Source organism: Ictidomys tridecemlineatus, chromosome 13, assembly GCF_052094955.1.
Source record: "Ictidomys tridecemlineatus isolate mIctTri1 chromosome 13, mIctTri1.hap1, whole genome shotgun sequence".
Lineage (NCBI taxonomy): Eukaryota > Metazoa > Chordata > Mammalia > Rodentia > Sciuridae > Ictidomys > Ictidomys tridecemlineatus.
In genome coordinates, this window is record NC_135489.1 from 3,815,439 (window position 1) to 3,835,752 (window position 20,314).

At 34.1% G+C, this 20,314-nt stretch overlaps 1 protein-coding gene across 3 annotated transcripts in view; it reads right to left on the bottom strand.

Annotated features, from left to right (window-relative positions):
• Znf407 (zinc finger protein 407) overlaps positions 1 to 20,314 on the bottom strand; it is a 421,370-nt gene that overhangs the window by 240,439 nt on the left and 160,617 nt on the right. For 2 of the 3 annotated variants that reach the window (XM_005334380.5, XM_078029873.1), the window contains exon 4: positions 13,373 to 13,447. The exons of the other annotated variant lie outside the window; for it this stretch is intronic. In XM_005334380.5, coding sequence (XP_005334437.2) covers positions 13,373 to 13,447 — 75 coding nt within the window. The remainder of the gene's footprint in view (positions 1 to 13,372; positions 13,448 to 20,314) is intronic. 3 annotated transcript variants of the gene reach the window in all.

The following is a 20,314-nucleotide window of genomic DNA, read 5'->3' on the forward strand; positions in this document are numbered from 1 at the left end:
GCAAAATTCATGATATCCAAACAAATCATATAGGGGTTTTTTTCCCAATGTGCTAGTAGCAAAGAATGAGCAGTAATGTCTATACACAGGATCTCAAATGCATTGATTCTTATCTAGTGGAATTAAACATGCTACTTTACATTAACAACTTCTATTGAATGTCAAGGAAGCGTCCATGATAATATGACTTAATATATACCACAAATGACAATTCACTGTGCTTTTCAAGAGACCAGGCCACACAGGCATGTTTATTTTACAACTAGCCCCATAACCTACAATGCAGTCCTACCAAAATTTCTTCACTCTTAAAGGTAAATCTTACATCTTTGTTTTATGAATATGTTTTTGTTACATTTGTACAACAGGATTAAGAAGAGAGCCCTTGTTATTTTGTATCTCAAGTAATGTTAACAGTAATGATGTCAGCCTTGAAAGAAAAAATAGCTCAACAGACTGGATCATTATAAAAGTTTTAGAACAATTTGCTGCAGAATAAAAACAAGCACTTCTTATTCACTCAAAGTTACTCTGCTTCTATTTTATTTTTCTCTTTCCTTAATAAGCATGTTAAAGGGAAAGAAATTTATCTCTCATAAATACATTAAATAGTATATAATTTATTACCATTACGAAGATTAAAACTTCTGAGAAGTTATTAAGCATTATATACACAATTTTACCAAAAGATATGCATAAATGTATAGCTTTTTCAAATAATTATAAAATCATAGTGCTATTTTACCAAAGGAAAAAAAATTCTATTACAAAATACACAGGTGACATCTTATAATTACTAAACCAAAGGCAAGTCTTTCTAAAACTGTTTTTTACATCTATGAAATGAAAAGTTTCCCTTTAAAATCCAAAATCACATGATTTCTATATTATTCTACAATAAGCTACTTGATGTTAAGGCAAATGGAATATAGTGAGCCACTGATATTTGCAAGGTGTATGAACTGAGACCTTCATAAAGCTATTTGGATATACATCCCTTAAAAAAAACTTGGTAAAATAGTAAAAAAAAAAAAAAAATAGGTGACACTTGGGGCTGGGATTGTGGCTCAGTGGTAGAGCTCTCACCTAGCACGTTCGAGGCCCTGGGTTCAATCCTCAGCACCACATAAAAATACATAAAATAAAGATATTTTTAAAAATAGGCGACACTTTTAGACATTTAAGGATTCTACAAACAGTCTCTAATCATTAATAAAATTATGAATTATTCCAGGAAAGAAAAATACTGAAAAAGTTTCTTCTATACTTTGTAGACCATTATATCTTTACTATAGTAACAATCACTTTGTAACCAAAACAAAAATAATAACAAATGATGGGGTCTCCTAGAAGAACACATACATGTAGCCACTGACACACACACTAGACAACAAGATGAAGACAGCTGAGCAGGATTCTGCCTTTTCCTATCATCCTAGGGGCCTCCATCAAAGTTGGCAGAAAAGGCAAATGAAACTAGAGCGCAAACTATGAGGAAATAATACTTAGAAAGCCGAGCACAGTAATAAACTAAACATAAGAGGCATTCCAGAAGAAAGTTATTTCTGAATGAAAATCACAACCGATAGATGTCATTTTTGGATGAAGATGTGTCAGGGACACAGCTAATCATGTGTTTCTTAGGTAAGGCTGAGATAGGCAAGTAGTCCTACCAGTGAGCAGAAATCCTCAAGAGCCTCAACCCTGGGTCTGACTCTTCTTCCTGAGAGAGTGCATTTGAGAAGAAATTCTCTTCTTTCTGTCCTCTGTGGTAAACAAGAGTTGATTTCTCCCTTCTCCTCCAAAGTTCTTCACTCAGCACTTCTGCACAATGTGGCCAGCTGATGGCCCCCACTGCAAGCTATCCGTTACTTAGAAAAACCTTCCTAAAATGCTCAAAATGAATAGGTCTCATCATAAACACAAGCAAGACAGTCAAGTCATTTCAATACAGCTACTTCAGATAAATTGCTACCATAAACAGCAATGATTTTCTAAAAAAGAACATTTTTTATTGAAGATGTTTTCCATTCATATTTATTAGCCAACAAGAAAGTCAGGTTTTCAACATTCAAGAAAGTTTCCCCCCCACTGAATAGGAAAGTTTCTATGCTCTTAGGTACAAGCAAATAGGTGGACCACTTGAAAGTGGGAAATTAAGGTCTTGCCTCAAAGTAAGCAAGTTAGAAATAATCTTTGGTTGTCGTGATTTAATTGCCCTACATCATTTTTATTTGTTCACTCAGTAATATAATGACCACCCTGTGCATTTACCATCAAGCCTGAACACTAGAACATTACATTCCAGATTCTAACATATCCTAAACTTCTGCTTCTAGTGAAGAATAATTATATGCTTAGATATGTTGTGGTTCTTTATTTTAATGTCATTTCCAGCAGTTGGGTTCTTTGAACTAAATGGTTTCCTATTTCATCACTTCTTTAGGTATTACCCACTCACAATGAGCTTTCTGAAATATGTATGCTGGGTTCTCCCACTGGCCAAGTGATGGGCTCTGACAGAATGGTCTCTGAATATACTCAATTTAAACCTGAATTTCTACCGAAACTTACATGGTGTGCTGCTACTCAGGTATCAATAACATTAAGAGTGTTAAATCTATAAAATTCAACAGCCCTGTACATAAAAAAGAAATCTCTATGTGCAGAAGACACCTCCTTCAGTGTGAAGGAGACCTTCCCAGGCCTATGAGACGTGGAGAAGCTGCTCCAGAGGTGACGGGCATGGAGCCCTGTCCATCCTCCACCACAGCACTCAGCTTCCAGTGCACTTCCGTGGTTACACTTCAGGTGAATGTTCTTGGGGGTTTGTTGTTATTTATTTGATCATTTATTTTTGTTGTTGTTAAGAAAACCAAAAATAAATTAGTTTGAAATAAATAAAAACTATATTTTCCCATCTCTTCAAACACACTAAAGCTTTGAAATATGCCCATATACATAAGTATTAATTTAAAAAATAAGCATTAGTGTAATTTCTTCACTTTTTCCTTATTGTCAAAAATCTTCTTATCACATTAATAATATAAATGAAAAAAGACAAAGACATGAATCTTAAAAAAAAACATTTAATTTGAAATTTGTTATCCTAGAAATAAGTATACTACTATCTAATTGCAAGAATATATGATATAGCCATATGACATAATTATAAATAGAAGATGAGAAAAAGGCATTTTGAACACTACAGTGAACCATATGAATGAAAGAGGGATATTATCATTTTAATTAACTTCAAAGAAACTTTGGGCCTAATTGAAATAAAAATTTTTATATGCATGTTGTGTTAAATTTGCTGTTTCCCATAATGAAAACTTCTTGAATTTCATCATTTAAAAACAATTACTTTTAAAAGTATAAAATATTATACATAAATATATGTGTATGTGATTCTTTGAAATTTTATAAACATTAATACATGGTGGCTTCACCAGCTGCAAACTGAGAAGAGAGCATCTTTAGTATCACAGACAGGAAAGCTACCAACTATCCAAGTAATGCACTGAGGTTGAGTATGCATGTTACATACAATTTTAATCACATAATACAGTTCCAAAAACTTCAAACTGTGACTACAGATCGTGAATTACACTAAATGAAAGTAAGTCTTGAAAATGAAAATTTCAATGAAGGTTTTAATATCCTGAGTCCATTGATAATTATGACTGTCAACTCCTCTCTCAAAAGATCAAAGCTCAAGAGAAAAAAATTGAGGATTATCCCTCTAGAAATGAACTAAGTAGCCTGAAGCCAGGAAATATATCTTTTTAAAAGAAAAAAAACCAGTATGTGCTAACTGGTACTTCAGCCTTCTACAAAGACAGAATTGACTATGTGGGATATAATCTAAGGAAAGCTTTACAGAGTGCGACAAAAATTGACCCTTAAAAAAACATACACTCTGACCCCAGGAAGAAAAATGGGGAGAAGTGACTTTCAGTAGGACAGTGAGTGAAAATACCATGCAGAGTCTGCTTAGATGTCTTCTCATTTCACCTTGACCCACCTTTTCCTATATTGAGCTTACTACCTTAAGCAGTACCTAAGAAATCATTATTCATAAAACAAGAAGAGACCATGATTTGATTAAAATGGATGGAAATAGATGTTTCCCTGAAAAACAGATCTTTATATTGACATCATATGCTAGAAACATTTTTAAAATGAAATTAAGTTGATTCACATGAAATTAACAATACTTGACTGTTTTTAACCTGTTGAATGTCAATTTTATATGATTCAAATGGAGAAGTATTAATAGCTTTGTAAGTATCAGGGCAATGATTCTTTTTTTTTTTCTAATTATCTTTATTTTATTTATTTTGTTGCGGAGGATCAAACCCAGTGCCTCACATGTACTAGGCAAACAAACGCTCTACTACTAAGCCCCAGCCCCACTGAAAGTGAGTAAAAGATCAGCTGAAATGAATGATGGAGATTCTGCAGAACTGCAGGGTATTATGAGACAAAGAAGTCTCCTGTGGAGCTTCAAGATCATCTTACTTTCTCCTATGAGTGCAAATGTGAGAAAACACCACACTGAGTAGAGAGTCCCTTTCTTCTAACCTCACAATAGATCATGCAGATGATCCCACAAAGAATTCAGGAAAAAACTATCTTAGAAAATAGTCTATATTAAGCCTTCATTTTGTCTATCATAGCACTACAGCATAAATAGAAAACTCATTTCTTGTCTCTTAGAATGGATGACCAAATTATTTTAATATGACCTGACAAAAATCACTTCCAAAAAGTTCTGTTTCCTGAAAATTCCTCAGAAAAAATTAATTTGGACTTTTAAAAGCAAAAGACATCATGAATATAAAGAAACTCTCACAAAAAAGTCAGTTAATATATAATGAAACTGTACCAAAGTTGGTAATTAAGCATAATTGAAGGCTGCAGTGAACATATAGGCCTTTGTTCTCTTTAATTCTGGTACTGAGTGGAAATTGAAGATAAGCACTTAGGGCATATTTTAGTCAGAGTCCAGATATATAAGCCCCAATGTTCTAAAAGTAATTTAAGTGAAATAAAAGGAGAGAATGACAAAAAATATTCAAGATGTAAGCTGAGAGAAAACACCTATGTTCTTAAAAATTCAAAAGAGCAGATATTCTCAAATCAAAATTTGAGAGTACTACTGGAATACATGGTAGCAGAAAAAGAAATGAATTAAAAATTAATTTGTGGCATTAAACATTAATGTATTATTACATGTAAAAGCAACTGGAACATTCATACTACTAAAGTTCTACCTCAGTACCTCTATAGAATTCAGTTTTATCTTTTCCTATGTAAGAATGAAATAAAATAGATGTCATTTTAGTAAGGATTATCAAATATAAACCACATATTTGTGACCTAATAACTTATGAACTAGTACTGGATAAGATGATTATAATGCATGCAATATTACTACAATCTTTGGGTTTCCTTTTTAAGGCAGGGAGACATACCTATAATAAAGGTATGTGTGTAAAGGATAAAAGAATGTCTAACCTAATATTTCATTTACAGATATTTCTATACATTTATATAAATTAACTCTTTATCATCTAATGTTCCATAGAAATTTGATGAAAAGGATCAATGAAAGTTGCAATAAACAAGAAAGGAACTCAGAGAAGACAGGCCTCAGATGGGACTTAAAACAAATATATGTTTTGAAGTGTTCCAAGAGAAGTGGAATGTTGAGTAAATGTATTGCAAAACCTGTAGAACCAAATAAGAGAAGTGAGAAGGAAAGAATTTGTCCAACAAAATACAATGGATGATTAAAAGGCTTATTTGCAAGTGGGTCAGCAAGGTGAATTAAGGGAGAAAGGAACTGAATGTGTCGCCAGGCAGGTGAAAAGCCCAGGGAGCAGCCAGGGGAGGTGAGGAGCTGAGCACTGGTGTCTCCACACAAGTGCCAGTGTACCTGCCCACCACCTTTCCCTGAAGCTCATCTTCCACACTGTCAGAGACATGGTTCTACATGTTCTCAACCATACCAGCTTCCTTTATGCAAAGAGTAAAAGAACACTGGCAAAGCCACAGTCAGGCCTCTCAGCCTGATTCCAGCTAAGTCTCCAAGTGTCATCCTCAGAGTCCGAAAATCCTGCCTCAAGAAAATCATCTCACTGGTTTCTATTTCCTAAAACAGTGCAAACACATCTCTGGGATCTCATTTCTTCCCTTAGATCCCTTTGCCCAAGCTGTATTCAAGGTCCCTGAGCTCTCAAAACAGGGGATAAAAACAATCACATTCTTAGTCTGGCATGGTGGCACACACCTAGAATCCTAACAACTAGGAGGCTGAGGTAGAAGGATCTCGAGTTCAAAGTCAAGTGCTAAGCAACTCAGTGAGACCCTGTCCCCAAATAAAATACAAAACAGGGCTGGGGATGTGGCTCAGTGGTCCAGTGTCCCTGAGTTCAATTCCCATTAATGCACCCCCCAGCCAAAAAAAAAAAAAAAAGCCTCTTGAGGACTTTGATATGCTCTAAGGCCATGCTTCACTTCAAACACAGCCCTATACAAAGGGCTTTTATAAATATCCCAGCTAAAGAAGCACCCTTCCCACCCACTCCCTGGAATATCACCATGTTTTACTGGCATCAGAATCTAACACTTGATAACATTCTTCTTTCCTTTATGTATGTGTTATCTCTCCATCCATGAACAACAAAATTAAGGTTCACGAGAAGGAAGGCTATGTCATCTTCACGCACTGCATCCCATCTACATTTTGAACAAAGTAATGAATATACTAAAGTTTGATTAAAAATAAATAATCAGTGATGAATGACATGTCCTTATTTACCATCACTCCATAAAAGCCCTCAGGCAGGAGTAACTGCTCCCTTTACTAAAAGTGTTCACATCTTATGGAAAACTATATGTAAAACCCTAGTATGTTCTAAAGAATATGAATCATATAATATGCATGTTTACTTAAATACCTAGGAAGAAAACACATAAAAATTTGTGGACATAAAAATGAAAGAATAAATATCAGAAAAAAGGTAGGGAAAAAATCTTAACTTCTGTTATATATACTACTTTCACTTAAAATTTCACATTTACTATCATAAGCATTTCTTTTAAAGCAAAAACACACATTAATTTATCAATATAACCGAGATACACTAAAAGAATCAGTTTTTTTGATACAGCCAGAGACCCTGGTACAAAACGGGGGGAACCTCCCTGACTAGGGTGGGGAGGACGAAATAAATGTGTCTGAACACCAAACTCTACAAGGAAGCAGTATTCAAAATTCTAAGAATAAGAAACCACATGGAAGCAATACACAGAACTGCACAAAATTTTCAAAGGTTAGGACACTTAAAAACTATCTAATGACAGGACTAAACAATGTTCAACAAAGTGCCCCCAAATACAAGTTGCTAAAGATATATGCACTTCCAGAAAAATATTGACTTGACTTTTAAAAAAATTCCAATTGCAAAACTGCTCTTGAATTATGTGGTTTTGATTTATATAAGGTTGTTAAAATATATCGCTCACATAAAATGGGACTTTCCCTTAAGGGAAAAAAAGATGAAACTGGAAATAACAGTAGTAAATAAAACACATTCCCTGAAGTCCTTCCCACTTGCTAGAGATGGATCACAATTTTGGCCCTGAGCTTCCCAGCAGTAAACATAAAGAGGAAAACTCAATTATATACATGATTCGCTACTACCCAAGACTAAAATGACAAACTGTTTCAGAAAAGCAGAACTTCCTGGAATAGAGACCAGAGAGAAATCACTTCCCTGAGCCTTATGACAAAGACATGACACATTTTCATCAATATCATCCCAAATACTACATTTTCAACAAATATGAGTTACTGTGGTTACTTCTTAAAATATTCTTGAATTTAACTCATCATCATAATAACTAAATGTATAATTGTTAAAGTCAATTATATTAAGAAAACAAAAACAACACATAGAAGGAAACAGGAAGAATGAGAGGACAGAACTGAAAGCAGATTAAGAAATGAGTGAAAGGAATGTTTCCAGAATATTAAAGTGAATTATCTAAAACATGGAATACAGAAAATTTGTGTAGCTTTTGACTATGCATTGATTCTGGAGTAAAGCTCGTGTTGCTTCCTGAGAGCTGAGGGGCCCAATGGAGATGACCTGAGGTGGAGGGTTCTCCACTGCCCCAGAGATGAGCAGTGGAATCACAAGCAATCTTGATATTCTACACAATTGATACTTACTTGTTAACTTTCTCCTGAAAAACTTAAAAGCAGAAATTAAACCAAATATCCATTTCAGTAGTAAGACATAACTCATAAAGTAACTACAACCAAAAAAATCCACATTATCAATGCAATTTAGAAATACTTCACAAATCTCAGCAAGAAAAAAGCACTTGAAATATGAACTATTATAATATATTGTTGGTTGAAACTAGTAAATGCAGAAAGAAAGTTTTAAAAATCATAACCTGGGCTTTGGATGAACTGATGTGACTCCTATACCTTACCATGGAGAATGATTATCTCAAAAGGCCACCTCTTTACTTTTTCATAATAACCATGTCATAAAAGCACAGGATATCATTTATATTTAACTGTCCACAAATGGAGATATGGTAGAAGATGGAAGAAAGGCAGTCCTGTGCCCCAGCAAAAGTAGTTTTAAGTTAAATCCAACACCTTCCCAACTTAGGAAAACAAACTTGGCAAGATAGAAAAAAAATGGACATTTTTTTAATCCACTTTAGTCCACAGAGCTGTTTCTTGTGTAAATATTTTTAAAGTAGAGAGGAGTCCATAAACACTTTATTTTTCCTAAATTAGCCCTCATAGGGGACAAAGAAAAAGAAAAAAAGGTTGCAAACCATGAATAGAAAGGAAGAAATGAGAAAAGACAACCAGTAAGTAATGGGTCAATAAAAGAAAGAGAGCCTAAAAAGTCTTGGAATACAAGCACACTTCAGAATGATCAGAGCATGGAAACAGTACATGGAATATAATGGCAACACACCCATGAGAACAAGTCACCATGCCAAAGAAACATAAAACAGCAGGAAAACCGTCCTTTAATTAAAGAAGCCATATACAATGACAGAACATACTCAAAGTTGTTTCTTTAAAATGAAGCAACAACTAAAACTTAATAGGACTTCAAGCATAAAAACAGAATTTCTTCTAATAAGAAAAATTTTAGTCTACTATTCTATTTAACATCAGGCTTTTTATAAAATATATTTCACTCAGATGATGTAATCTATGTTTCTAAACAACCCCAGTACCCTTGGTACAAAATTACCAATCACCATGGTAGGTGCAAGCAGGCGTGCTTTTCCCAGAAACGTTTGTGTTCTGCAAGATATTTTCAAGTTTTGTGAAGAGCGTGAAACTTACATCTAAACTGGACAAGTAGAAAACAAGGATGATGCTTCTATATAATTTTAACGTACAAAATTTTCCAGACAAAAAAGAGAAGGAAGTGAAATGACTTTCAAAGACCTATGTAATTCCTGTCTCATATTAGTGCCTTAAAGGACAATGGAACAACCATCAGGGCTGCCTGTCTTGCCTTCCCACAGTGAAAACCAATGGGAGTAATGGTTTTATTTACCAACAGTATCAAAGATGCAGTTGAAAGGAAGACAGCTAACACTAAATCCCTAACATCTGAGAAAAGAGGAGAGGCCAACTAACACTAAATCCCTAACATCTGAGAAAAAAGGAGGGTCCAGCACAAGTTGGAGGGCTCCCAATTTGAATGACCTCGAAGGAAATTCCATAAAAACACTAACTAGCCCAGAGCCTGCACACACCCCACAGCTGTGCTGACAGTAAATGACTAACTGCAAGCAAAGACTTTAACAGACACTTCCAAATATGGCTCCACAGAAAAGACACTGAGGTTCAGATGTAGATACTCACTGGTAAAGGTACAGATACATTTCTTTTGGCTACATAACTGTTAAATGCTTATATTTCAAAAGACACTTTCTAATGTGAAAGCCATGTGTTCATTAGCCTTCCAGAGCATTACCTACACAGACCTTTCCTGATCATACATACACACACACACACACACACACACACACACACACACACACACACACACACACACACCAAAAACTAATATGTCAAATAGAGGATTCTGAGCAAACCTTCCCTCCTATTTACGCAGGCATTCAAAGCCCAGCTGATCCCAGGCACTGAATTGTACATGCCAAACAGTTCCACAGTCATAGACACCTGGCACTCACAGGAGATGCATTTACAATGGCTGCTCCATTGTGGTGTTCTTAGATTATTATGAATGAATTCAAAGAGTTATAAAGATATTTGGCTAACTTTCAATACAAAGAGAATTATTCATTGGAAATAGGAAACACTGGAATGAACATGCCAATAAATTAGAATTTATTATTTTAGAACAACAATTGGATGGTTAACAATTAGTTGTTTGTTTTTAAGTGTGAAAGACCTCAGAAATACTGTAATATATACTACCATAAAAAAGTTAGTGCTAATTTAAGGACCCTAGGTACATATATGATTGCACATATGGTACAACGCTACATCATGTACAGAGAAATGAAAAGTTGTGCTGCAACTATGTACAATGAATCAAAATGCATTCTGCTGTCCTATATACCTAATTAAAATAAATAAATTCTTTTAAAAAAGAACTATGTTCTTACAGAAGCCATAACTTCAAGTGTTCATGAAGTGTCAAAAATTTTTGAAATTATTTAGTAATATTTTTCTAGTGATAATCATGCTGACAAAATGTATAATAAGTTCATCAAATTTCACAGTATATAAATTAATTTTTAATAAATAATATTTTTGCATATATCAGTCAAACTACAAGGCCTAAATACTTGCAAACAAAATGCACTATTAATTTAATTGTCACAGTCTATTTAACTAACTTCTATTACTATTTGCCCTAATATGCAATGCATTAGAGGAAAGAATCAAATTCAAAACGTAAAAAGTAAACTGATCACACTGTCTTGGAGAATTTAAAAATATAGCAAGTTTGCAAAATTACAGTCAAAGCATTAATGTTTCAAATAGGTAAGGAAAATATTCAATTTAATTGAGAGAACAGTTATGCCCCAACTGGAGGTTCAGCATACTGGCAGAGTTTCCTTGCTTCCTAAAACCATGGAAATAAAACAAAAAGAAGCCTTTTGGCATTCCTCGGGCTGATTATAGAACTAAAATGATAGTCTCCTCTAGCTACAGTTGCAAATTATAAAATTATATTTCAGTGGAAGTTAGGAAAAATAAGCCTCTTCAGTAGGATAAACATTCAAAAATATCTGGTTTAGATGAATATTGCCACTTGGAATATTAAAAAGTAATAATCCAGAATGTAGGTGTATTTTCCAATCTTAGATTTGTTTCCTGATTTTAGGGCAAAAAAAAAAAAAAATAGTGTCACATCTCATTGTAAAAGCTCACCATATCTCCAAGAGGAGAAAGCCATTCAATCTTTCTTCTATAGTTTGAAAGTGGAATGGCCCCCAAAGGACCATGTATTGAAGGCACCACCAGTCTGTGGCACTACTGAGAGATATTAGAAATTTTAACAGTTGAGGCCTAGTGGAAGGAAATCAAGTGACTAAGGATGTGCTCCTAAAGGGGAAACTAAGGACCCTGGTGTCTTCCTGTCTGTTTTTTGCTTCCCAGACATCATGAGGTGAACAGCCTTCTCTACCACACTCCCCTTATGATACACTGTGATACCACAGGCCCAAAGAAATCAGGCTCAGCATCCACCAATGGTCAAAATTTCTGAAACCCTGATTCAAAATATACATTTCTTTCTTTTAAGTTGACTATGTCAGGTATTTGGTCACGGTAATACAAAGTTAACTAGCATACTTTTTCTAGCTTTTTGGTCTCCTTATATATATATTTAGAACTAAAATAAGTGAAAGAAGCCTGAATACTTAGGAAAAAATAAACAGAAAAAACAATGGCAAATATGTGATGGAAAACAATGTCAAAATATTGTTTTAAGATATTTGAAAGATAACTAAATATTGATAGCATATGTATGTGTAGGTACATGTGTATAAATATACATATATGGGTAGATGAATTACTCATATGCAGTTTGGATCTGGATATGGAACACTATGAACAAATATTTCAATTTTTTAAAATTCCTAAATAGAAAGCAAAATGGTATGTTTGGGTTCAAATGTATAATATATAGAGTAGATGGTGCACACCTGTAATCCCAGTGGCTCAGGGGACTAAGGCAGGAGGACTGCAAGTTCAAAGCCAGCCTCAGCAAAAGAGAGTTGTTAAGCAACTCAGTGAGACCCTGTCTCTAAATAAAATACAAAATAGCAAAATAGGGCCGGAGATGTGGCTCAGTGATCAAAGTGCCCCTATGTTCAATCCCTGGTACAAAAAAAAAAAAAACCAAAACAACTTCTTCTGCAGAAAAGTCAAGTCAAACTCCTCAAAAACACACAAAATACCAAAGGAGCATTTTACATTTTTTAAAAGGGCTATTTAACCCATACAAAAGAGGTTGAGGAGGCTTCACTCTTCAGAGTACAAGAAGAATTTGCATCATTATGGACATTTTAATATAATACTAGAAACTAAGGTTTCCAGTAGTGTCTGGGGCATTTGGATATCATCTTGGGGCACCGAAAAGAAGCTGGCAATCTACACTATATATAAGGGAAATGGCAGTGCTCATGCTACCCCTGAGTGAGCTGCACATTTTAAAGGCTTAAAAATTTCAAAAGTAGCCAGCTCACCTGGTAACTGAAACTGCTCTATTTCAGTTCACCTAATATAATTAAGTCTATGTGATGAAGCTAATTATGATATAGTACCAAGAGACAGAAAATCTGGCAGTTGATGACATAATAATTGTAGTGTTATTTTTCATGACATGGCAACTGTAGTATTATTTTGGTATGTTACAAGATGTATTTCTTTTTTAATATCAGCAATATTTAAGGCTACAGTAAGAATTCAAAATGTTATTTTAAAACTCCAAAGTTAAAAATACAAAGTTTGGTTTCACATATTTAGTTTAGCACATGCAAAAGTGGCTACAAAGGTTGATTCCCTACAATTTAACTCTTCAGTGCTTGAAAATTGTTTCAAAGTCCCACAAACACTTCAAATATTTCCAGACTGCAATTTAATAAAAAAAATTAACGTACACCATTATATTTTTCTGGAAAGATGACATAAAACACTATATCCAACAACAAAATACCACAAATGCAAAATAAAATGGACTGACTTGATAAAAAATTCTAAAAAATCATGTTGATAAAGTAAGCCTAAAATAATAATTTAATTATATTTGTTAAATAAAAAAATGGAAATTACCTTTCTTTTGGGGTGCCAACTCCATGTTTGCCTAGCAGATGAGTATTTAAGTGCTTCTTCATTACAAAAGCAACCCTAAAAAATAAATGAAAGTAATTATAGAACTAAAACTTGACTTTCTACTAGACATCTATATAGAAAATATTTAAGGATAATACCAACATATGTTTATATTCAGAAAACATGAAAATGCATACCATAGTGGCATTTTTCTTAAACAAAGAGCTTGTTATTGAATATGTTGTAATACTTGGAAAGCAAAGGAAATAACTGAACTGAAACTGACTGGTTCATTTTCTTACCTGGGTTTACTGCCAGTGACCAAATGATCAAAACAATGACTACAGTTTCTTAGTACCTGCTCCACTGAAAGTTGGTAGGAAAGATAAAGAAGGACCTCAATATAACACTCACTGCCCCCTAACCAATCCCATACTTTCATTATAAAATGAATTTGAGACAATATTGTTCAATTAAATATTTAAAGGCTTACAAATTAGTAAATGAAGAGTTTTCATGAAGCTTTCAAAAAATCATGGTAGCGATTTGCAGAGGGGTTTTTAAACTATGTTTACTGTGTCTCCAGAACCAAAAAAAAAAAGAAAAAATGCTTTACTGCTAGAAAATATAAATAGCTAAAACAAAAAGTATTACCTGACAAATTATCTTATTTTACAGAAGAATCAGTTTACTTAATTTGATATTGCTTACATAAATATGAAATGGACAGGAGTCAGCAGCCAGTGCATGGAGCACCATTCTTCTATTGAACACAGTACAACATCAATTTAATTATGTCATGTGATTATTTAAAACAATTTAGTTCCCACTCAGAAGCAACAAACTAAGATGGCACTCTTGATAAGTAAAAGAAAAAAAATTACTGTTGTAACTTTCAGTGAAAAAGGGCTTGCAAACATTTTTGTTAATTATGTATTACAGCTGTCCTTCATAAAGTTAATTACTAATAGCTGAAAGGCAACAGAATCTATTTGCATATGTACATGAAAGGCATGACATATGCAAAAATATGATTTTAATTAGCATTCTATGATATGAAAGGCTACAAATCAAATTGGCATGTTATAAGATTCTTAACATTAAACACTGAATTCATCTGGTCATGTTTGCACAATGGGCAGCCTAAGACTGTAAAGTACAGCCGTCTCACAGAAGAGACTTGCATCAAAATCCAAAAACAAGATAATGACTAAAACTGTGAATGCTTCTTTGAATATCTAGTCTATTTTGTTTTTGTTTATATAATATAAGGAAACTTTGGTTTGCAGGACAAACTAATAATCCTGAATTTTTAAATGACTGTGACTTCATTATGCATTTCATATGCTTACATTAACTAAAAATAACATTCATTCTTTTTATATGTTAGGTAATAATAACTATGAACAATACACATTCCATAACTATAAATAACTAGTCACACCATCAATCATTAAAATTGAAGGATAATTACAACACTGAAAGTAAAAACTATGTTAATATTAAATACTGGGAAAAAATAGTATAAGATATTCTATATTTTGTTTCTGCTTGATTGGCATAGAATTAATTTTTCATTTCCTTTAGAAGGAATATAGTAATAAGAGTCCATTTAAGTCACAAGTTCCCTACTGTCCTCCATTTTTGTATAATTACAAAAACATAAAGCTTATAGCAAAGAACAAAGGTTAAAAACCCAAAGTTGCAAAGCGCAGCTTATTTACATGAGCAAGTATAATTTAAGCTATCTGAACTTGGAAACCACAGTGCAGTTTGTAAAACAGTAAAAAGTATTAACTAAAATGTTTAATACAAAAATATTATACTGAAGACAGAAAAGAACTAAAATAAACAGGGAGGGAATTTTTTCACTTCATATCATGTTATAACAATTGCTAAATGTCTAAAGCTAAATATCTTGAGGAATAACAATTTATAATGTTAAATTACATTCAATTATGCTCAAATGCAAAGCATTTATTCACCCAAAATTTGAACTTAAGTATGTATTCTCCATACTTGGAATAAAGTATGAGTAGAGCAACAGTCTCAATATGATCCTCAGTTAAAAACATGTAAGCCAATTATGACTGAATAGCATAAAATTACCAACTGATATAATATTGCCAGCAATGTGTGATCTCCTTCACAGCCATTGAAATATTATTTTAACATAATTTTAAAATGTAAAATCTACAAAGTATGAGAAAGAAAACCAAACCTCTATTCTCCAAAGCTATCCAACTTAAATGCTTTGCGTTTAAGAAATACTCATGCATCTCTATCTTAATTCCCTGCCTCAGTACATTAAACACTGTGTGTTAGCTATAGGTGGATTCTGCACCTAAATGGAAAATCTGACCATTAAAATCGTACCTTCCTGAAGCTTCATCCTACTATCATATAGCTCATGAAAAGACAAACCCGTAGCACAACTCTTTCATGGCACTGCAAGTCATCCATGTAAACATTCAATTCTTATGTTTATTAAGGATCTACTATTATACAATGAATGGTTCTAGATAGCTCTGAAAGGCCCTGTGCTCAGGGGGAAAAAAAAAAACACACCTAGCCAACGAGACAGGCAACAAGGATAGAAAGAAAAGGAACACAGAAAGCATATTAAACACCAGAAAGTAGTAGGAGGAAGGGAAAAAAAATCAAGAAGGAGGCGCTGAAATGCGAGTGAAGGGTTGAAATTTTTCTTTCTTTTTTTTTTTCGGGGGTGGAGAGGGTTCAGCATTGTGACTTGTAAAAAAAAGAGGGAGATGGTGGTGGGCACTCAAATAAACAAGAACAGAGATCCTAGCAGAAGGAAGAGCACCACAAAGCCCGGAGGAGGGATGAGAAGCAGTGAGATGGAAGTATGGAGTTGCAGTAACATAAACAGGAGAGCAGATTAAAAAGGAGAGAGAAGGCTGCACCTCAGGAAAGTGAGAGTGGCAGCCCTGCAGGCCACAAGAGCTTTGGCTTGTATTCTGGCAGAAAAAAATCAACAAGGACACCTCAAAGGAGAAGAGTCCTGTCCAACTTACACTTCAACAGGACTCCTTTGGCACAGAGAGAGGGGTAGAGGAGTCATTTAACCAACGTCTCTTGCAATAATCCAGGCAAATATGGCATGGAGGTGTAGAAGAATACTGATGACAGGCGGAAGTTACATTTGTTACTAAAGCCAACCACACTTTCAAGTGCACTGCATGTGGAATGTGGGGTCAAAAAAGATCAGTGTTTGCTTTGGGAAAAAATAAGTTGGTCCGTAGGAGACAAGTTCAGGAAATGTTCAATGAGGACATAAGAGTCCACATGGAGCTGACTGCTAGTTGAGAGCCAGACTCATGCTAGAACTGTACTCACTGAGGCAATGTATAAGCCCAGGGTCTGACCAACTAAAAGAATACCCTTAATTATTTAAAAAAAAAAGTTTTGAAACTATGATTGTTTTGCTAAAATAGCATCACTTAAAATGGTTGTTGTTTTTTTTTTGTCAAGAGCAATACAAAAGTAACATTTACAACTACCTTCCAAAAATGAATAATCCTTATTTTAGTTTTTATTTCAAAATAATTTTGTGCACTATATAGCACATAATACATAATATACTATAATACATATAATACATTCATTCCTACACTGTATAGCATGTAATAAAAATCTGTTAAATCCTGTGAAATTATTTCAATTTGAGAGATGTAGATGATAACTTAACTGGTCTATTAAAGTAAATAAAATACAATACCATAAATAGAGAGAAAAAGATGTGAGAAGCAAAAAAAAAAAAAAAAAAAAACCAAATCTGAGCCTCAACATACTAGCATCTCCTCACTCACAAACGTGTGTACAGAAGTATGTCTAGTGCAGGGGCCAAAGCCAGATCTGCCAGGCTGCTCCTCCCTCTGTGCAAGCAGGGGTGTTGTTGTAGCAGGATGTCCTCCTGAAAACTGGTTGTCTTTATTTCCCATCCCCCACTCCCAACTTTATTTCCATGTCCTTATTTCACATCCCCCACTTCCATTAGAAAATCAGGTGCTCCTCACAGAAAGCCTGTGGGGTATAATTTCCAACTCCCAGAAAATCTCTGATGAAGAAGTAAATCCAGGCCACTAGATTACAGGAAAGACAAACTATAAAGTATTGCTCTTAGAAATTCATCCACATACACTAATCCAGTAAATTTAAAGAAAATCTCTAAGACAAGTGTAGAAAGATACAACTCTGACATATGTACAACCCCTAATCCCTATGGTCCTACTGACAAATTTGCAGTCTTCTTTCCCTTTCTACAACCACACATCACACCCTTCCCAAAGAGCTGGGCAGAGCACAGTTGTCAAAGTGAATTAAATAATCACATCATTGACAATTTTTAATCTCTGCTAGCTAAAGCAGCAGGAAACAAAAAAATAAAAATAAATAAACACACATACACACACACAAAAAAAAAGATAGCAAGACCAGCAGTTAAAGTTTACTAGAATAGAAGAATCAAAGTACTCTAAATCCAAAATCGCTTTTGGCCCACAAAAAATGGCCAAAGCAATACTTCACAGGAGTTTAGTGAAAGTTAAAGAAAACAATTCTACAATTACATGTAGCATGAGAGCAGCTAAAAGAGCTCAATATTAAAACTTGACTTTAGCACTGCTCTCATTAATCCTTGTTGGTGAGATGGTTACATCTAGAGAAAAATACAGATGTTCAGTTGAAGGATTGTAACTCCAAAAGAATTCATTACTCTGGACCATAAGTAAATTTGCATAAAAGCTGAAATAAAATTTCAATTCATGTATATAAAGCTATCTAGAAAATCCAGGTACTAGTGCTCAGTGATAGAGCACTTACCTAGTATGCTCAAGGACCTGGGTTCAATTCCCCAGGACCAGGTTAAAAAAAGAAGAAGAAAATCCAGATGAAAAGAGCTGACCAATATGCCCCTTCAGACAACAATACAGCTATGAGAAGTTCATTTATTAAAGATATAATCAAATCAGATACCTACCTCTCCTTTTGTTACTTCCTAAAAGGGGTCAGATTCAGGGAGAAAACGTACATAAATAAGAGAATTAGAATAGCAACTGGCAAAGAATAATGAGACATCACACACAAAGGTGTCAAAAGAGTAAAACACTACTGATACCCTCCCTCATGTAAATGTCGGTAATCATTGTGTGTCTCAAGAAAGGCCTGGAAGTGTGCATGACATTTTCTAAACTTCCACTAAATATTTTTCTCACAGCAAATATATATGAATCTAAAAGGACTTCAGGACACACTTGAGAAAATTCTTACAATAGTCAGTTTGGACTGTTAATTCAAAACATCTATGACTAGGTAATTGATAAAGAACAAAAAATTATTACTTAAGTCTGGAAGTCAAGAGGTCCAAAATCAAGGAGCCAGATTCAGTGTCTGTTCCTCATACATGGCACCTTCTATGTGTCCTCTAATACTGGAAGAGGCAAATAGATTCCTTCAAGGCCCTTTCACAAGGGCACTAATCCCATTAGAGAGAACTGGGCCTTAACAAATCTTACAGGTTACAACAGCCTCACTTCTTTATTAAATTGCTATAGAAATCAGTCACTAAGGAGGGCCAGGAGCCAAGAGAGGAAAAGTGGCCTTGAGAAAAAGTCTACCTTGAAGCCTCCAAAAGGGGATACAGTCCTGAATGTAATTACTTTCCTATACATCCGTCCAATTGTATCAACAGAAGGAAAACTTTCTGTTACTTATAAATGCAATATTTACTACTTCCTTAAAATCTCTAATGATGTGGTTTCTAGGAATAGTTCTTTTAAACTATTTGATCACTTCCTACTCCTCAATATTGTCAATTCTTAATCCTCATCTGATCAATTAAGGTGATAATTTTATTCATAAATATATTTTTATTTCACAGATAAAATTTATTTAATGAGCTTCAAGTATAAACTCATCGTGGATGGCTTTAAAACATGCACCTTCATCCATGACCTTCCTGGGGAAGTCTTATCTGACCTTAGGACATACCCAATACTCAGGCGTTGTCTTTCCTCACAGATGAGCTGCTGCAGACACCCTGATTCTATCAGTTTTATACCACCTTTCCTGTTCAGTAATCTTACTTTCATGAGCCTATGTCATTAACTGGTTCTTCAAAATATTTCCATATCAAGAATGCATTTGTTTCCACTTTAATTAACTAGATCAAATCATCATGTCCAAGTGAAACACCTCAAGGTACTCTCTGCTACTATTCATCCCAATATCACCATCACATAGTCCTAGATAAACATGTTCAGACCATACTTCAACTCAACAAAACATGAAGTATTTCATTCTGATTAGATAAAAGCCCATGTCCTGAGCAAGCAAATAACAATCCTCAACAGTCATTCAAAACCAGATATTTCAATTCCTACAACAGGTCCTCAAACAAGAATGAGAAGAGGACAAAAGACCAACATTCTCATCTAAATGCTCAATAACAGTGACACAATTATAAAAGAATGTTATACAATAAATAAAAGTACACAAAACTTGTCATGAGAGATTTTAAAAGGACAGAAATATTACATACAATATAATCCCATTCATGTGGGATCATGTACATTTTTGTATTCTCACATATACACATAAAAACATATATGAACTAAATAGCACCCAAAAATCACTGATATCAGTTTGTTTCTCTAGAATAAGTAAAATTTTGTATTTAAAATAATAAGAAGCTTTACAGTTTGCTTATTATTATTTTAAATACATTTTTGATACTTCAATGCTCCTAACAACAACATGAATACATGGTACAGACATTATCAGCTCATCTTAAGAAGTGAGGGAACAGGGGCCAAAGAATATAAGTAACTCTGACTTTTTCAAGAAAATGTGGAAAAGAAGCTAAATACCAAAACTAGAATTCAGGACTGCTGACCTTTATGCAGTGCTCTCACTACCATGCCA